The sequence below is a fragment of the Plectropomus leopardus genome, unplaced genomic scaffold (genome assembly GCF_008729295.1).
Source record: "Plectropomus leopardus isolate mb unplaced genomic scaffold, YSFRI_Pleo_2.0 unplaced_scaffold10428, whole genome shotgun sequence".
In the NCBI taxonomy this organism is placed as follows: domain Eukaryota; kingdom Metazoa; phylum Chordata; class Actinopteri; order Perciformes; family Serranidae; genus Plectropomus; species Plectropomus leopardus.
Genome location: NW_024610983.1, coordinates 1 through 2,909, shown reverse-complemented (window position 1 = coordinate 2,909; position 2,909 = coordinate 1). Strand labels below are relative to the sequence as shown.

The 2,909-nt window shown below is 38.5% G+C and overlaps 1 protein-coding gene across 1 annotated transcript; it reads left to right on the top strand.

Annotated features, from left to right (window-relative positions):
- Positions 1–7: 7 nt before the first annotated feature.
- Positions 8–1,876, top strand: LOC121963210 (cytochrome P450 2K4-like; the record flags this gene model as incomplete). The annotated part of the gene is made up of 5 exons (XM_042513531.1): positions 8–59; positions 148–308; positions 479–658; positions 1,447–1,588; positions 1,692–1,876. Coding segments are annotated over 5 exons (720 nt in total), but the record flags the coding sequence as incomplete, so codon positions are not given.
- Between the last annotated feature and the right edge of the window lie 1,033 nt (positions 1,877–2,909).

Here is a 2,909-nt window from a genome sequence, read left to right as displayed (position 1 = left end):
CGAGGACAAAATCATTGAGGAATGCCACCACCTCATTGGAGTGCTTAAGAAGTTCAAAGGTCTTCTTTTAACATAATCAATTTGTGAGTAATATTTGGGGTGAAAAAAAACAATGCTGTAAATCTCTCCCTGTTTCCTTTTCTAAAGGAGAAGCTTTTGATACCACCCAACCAACATATTTTGCAGTCTCTAATGTTATTGGCTCCATGGTCTATGGCAGCAGATTTGAATACGATGATCCACAGTTTCTATGCATACTAAATTGCATAAGCACACGTGTTAAACTTGCTGACTCCGCTTCAATAAAGGTATCACTTTATGATTTTGTGAAACTTTTAATTTCAGTATAGAGACTGAAATATTAAATAAATAACACACAAAGGATTGCATCTGGAATTTAGATTTTTGTCTCCTGTTTAATAAAATCTATGTTAAATGTGATTATAAATGATAATGTACTGTAAATCTTCTTTGACAGGTGTACAACATGTTCCCACATCTCTTCAAATGGATTCCTAACAGGAAGGAATTCCACAGATTGGGTGACGTCATTGTAAAACAGAATTTAGAGATAATCAGTGGTTTGAAAGAGACACTCAATCCACAGATGTGCAGAAGCTTTGTGGATGCCTTTCTGGTTCATCAAAAAAATCTTGAGGTTGGAAAATATTTCCATCAGAATTAATGTTTTGGTTTATGTAGCTGTCTCTCATTGAGTCACAGACTCAATGAGAGACAGACAAATCTGTGTGCTCATGTTTTATTTGTTTTGGCAACTTGAGATCTGACAGACTAGTCATAACCATTTATCTCATATGAGGCATGAAATGAGAAGCCGACTGTGTTTGCTCATGCTGGCATAGTAGGAAATATTTATATGCTACGAAAATAACTTTTGAATGCCTGGTAGCCTGCAGAATGGAAACTAATTAGCAAGTTAGCTTTTGAGCCTGTGTTATTCTCAAGGTCTAAATATTCATTCATTCATTGTCCATAACCGCTTGTCCTCGTAAGGGTTGCAGGGGGGCTGGAGCCTATCCCAGCTGTCATCAGGCATGAAAGTCAGAGTTTGTGGGACCCATCCACTTCCCCTTCCACCCGCCCTATAAGCGCCTTTGCACATGTCATGTCACGTCATTACCGACAGCGTGACATCCTGATGTGGTACTGACATGTTTCATGTGTATGCTACAGATTCCGTCTGGCAGCATTCTCAAGTGACGCCCTCCGTGCACATATTGTGCAGACGCAGCAGGTGCTTACTGGCCGTCTGCCAGTGTAACACCACACCCATTTCTGGCCTGCCGCGGTCTCACCTGATGCTGTTTAGATAATTTAAAATAAACAAATTACCAAAATGTTGATTTCTTTTGCAAAAATTTGAAAAAGAAAATCTTTGGGATTGGATTTATTCTAAAAAATGCTCTGATAAATCTTTGCCTGCAGGAATCTGGGAATAAAAATGATCACTACAACGATGAAAACCTTGTGGAAACAATTCGGAATCTACTTGGTGGTGGCACTGACACAACAGCAATTACACTGAGATGGGGACTTCTGCTCATGGCCAAGTATCCAAAAATACAAGGTAAGGAGCTTAAAATGTCCACAACTTAAATGAATGAACAGATTTAATCCAAGCCACACTGAAAAAAATGTCTTCATACCAACAAAAGCTTTTTATCTTCCAGACCAGGTCCAGGAGGAGCTGAGCAGGGTGATAGGAAGTCGTCAAGTGCAGGTCGCGGACAAGAAGAACCTGCACTTTACCAATGCTGTCATCCATGAGACACAGAGACTGGTCGACATTGCCCCTGTGGCTCTTCCTCACAAAACTACCCGAGATGTAATCTTCCAGGGTCACTTTATTAAGAAGGTACGACTGAATAAAACACACAATATGTCTACCACACTGATTTTCATGCTCTAAATCAAAATGTGAAAAGTGCTACATGTAGCAAGCATTTAGTGTGAGAGCTAGCATGTTCTCACTGTCTTTTGGTGTCTATCTTTTGGAGATGCTATGCTATTACTTTTCTTTATTCTAGAATGTTTCTGTAATTTTATACCATTCATTTCCATCATTTTAAAACTATATTACATAATACATTCTCACTAAATTTACATTGGAAAGTCTATGGGAGCAATGTCTGAAAGGTGAAATCTCAATAAATGCTAAAGCATTCATACTTTATGGTCAGGACCCCCATCTAGAAAGCTTAACATGTTTAAACATGGTCCTGATAGTGCCACCATCCCGTCAGATCGATCTGTCTTGGATAATGGCATTTTGGGTTGTTTTTTTTTATATGTAGATGAACCTGTATGAAACTCCTGAATATGTTTTTGCTATCAATTACCATTTTTGTTTGTAAGTGGTTATCTTTACCCCTAATATGGGGCTAGTGCAAATTACAGACCATAACTCTTAAACAGTAGATTGGATTGCAACCAGTTTTTTGGAATCATGTACATACAACCAAACTGCGCAAGTGTGCAAAACTTTGAACAATTCTACACACAGGGGGGCGCTACAGCAACACTGAAGCACAATATTTTTGCAATTCTGTTTACTTTAATAAAATGAAACTTGGTAAACAAGTTTTTCATGAGCATATGCATGACATATTTAACAAAGGCACTAATTGCCCCACCTTGTAGCTATTAGTAAAGCACCACGATACTACATATTAACTGCCCTATTGTCTCAATGTAATATTCCATGGCAACCACATTCGGCAAAACAGAATGGGATGGTGAACAAGTCTGTGGTATCTAAAACAATTATACCTGTAGGTGGTGCTAAAATATTTGAAAAACTGATGTTGTAGCAACAACTGGCAGCAGCCACATCTGGGAGAAGCAGCAGCTAACAGTTTTCAGCTCACATGCATATTTTCTTCAGAAAA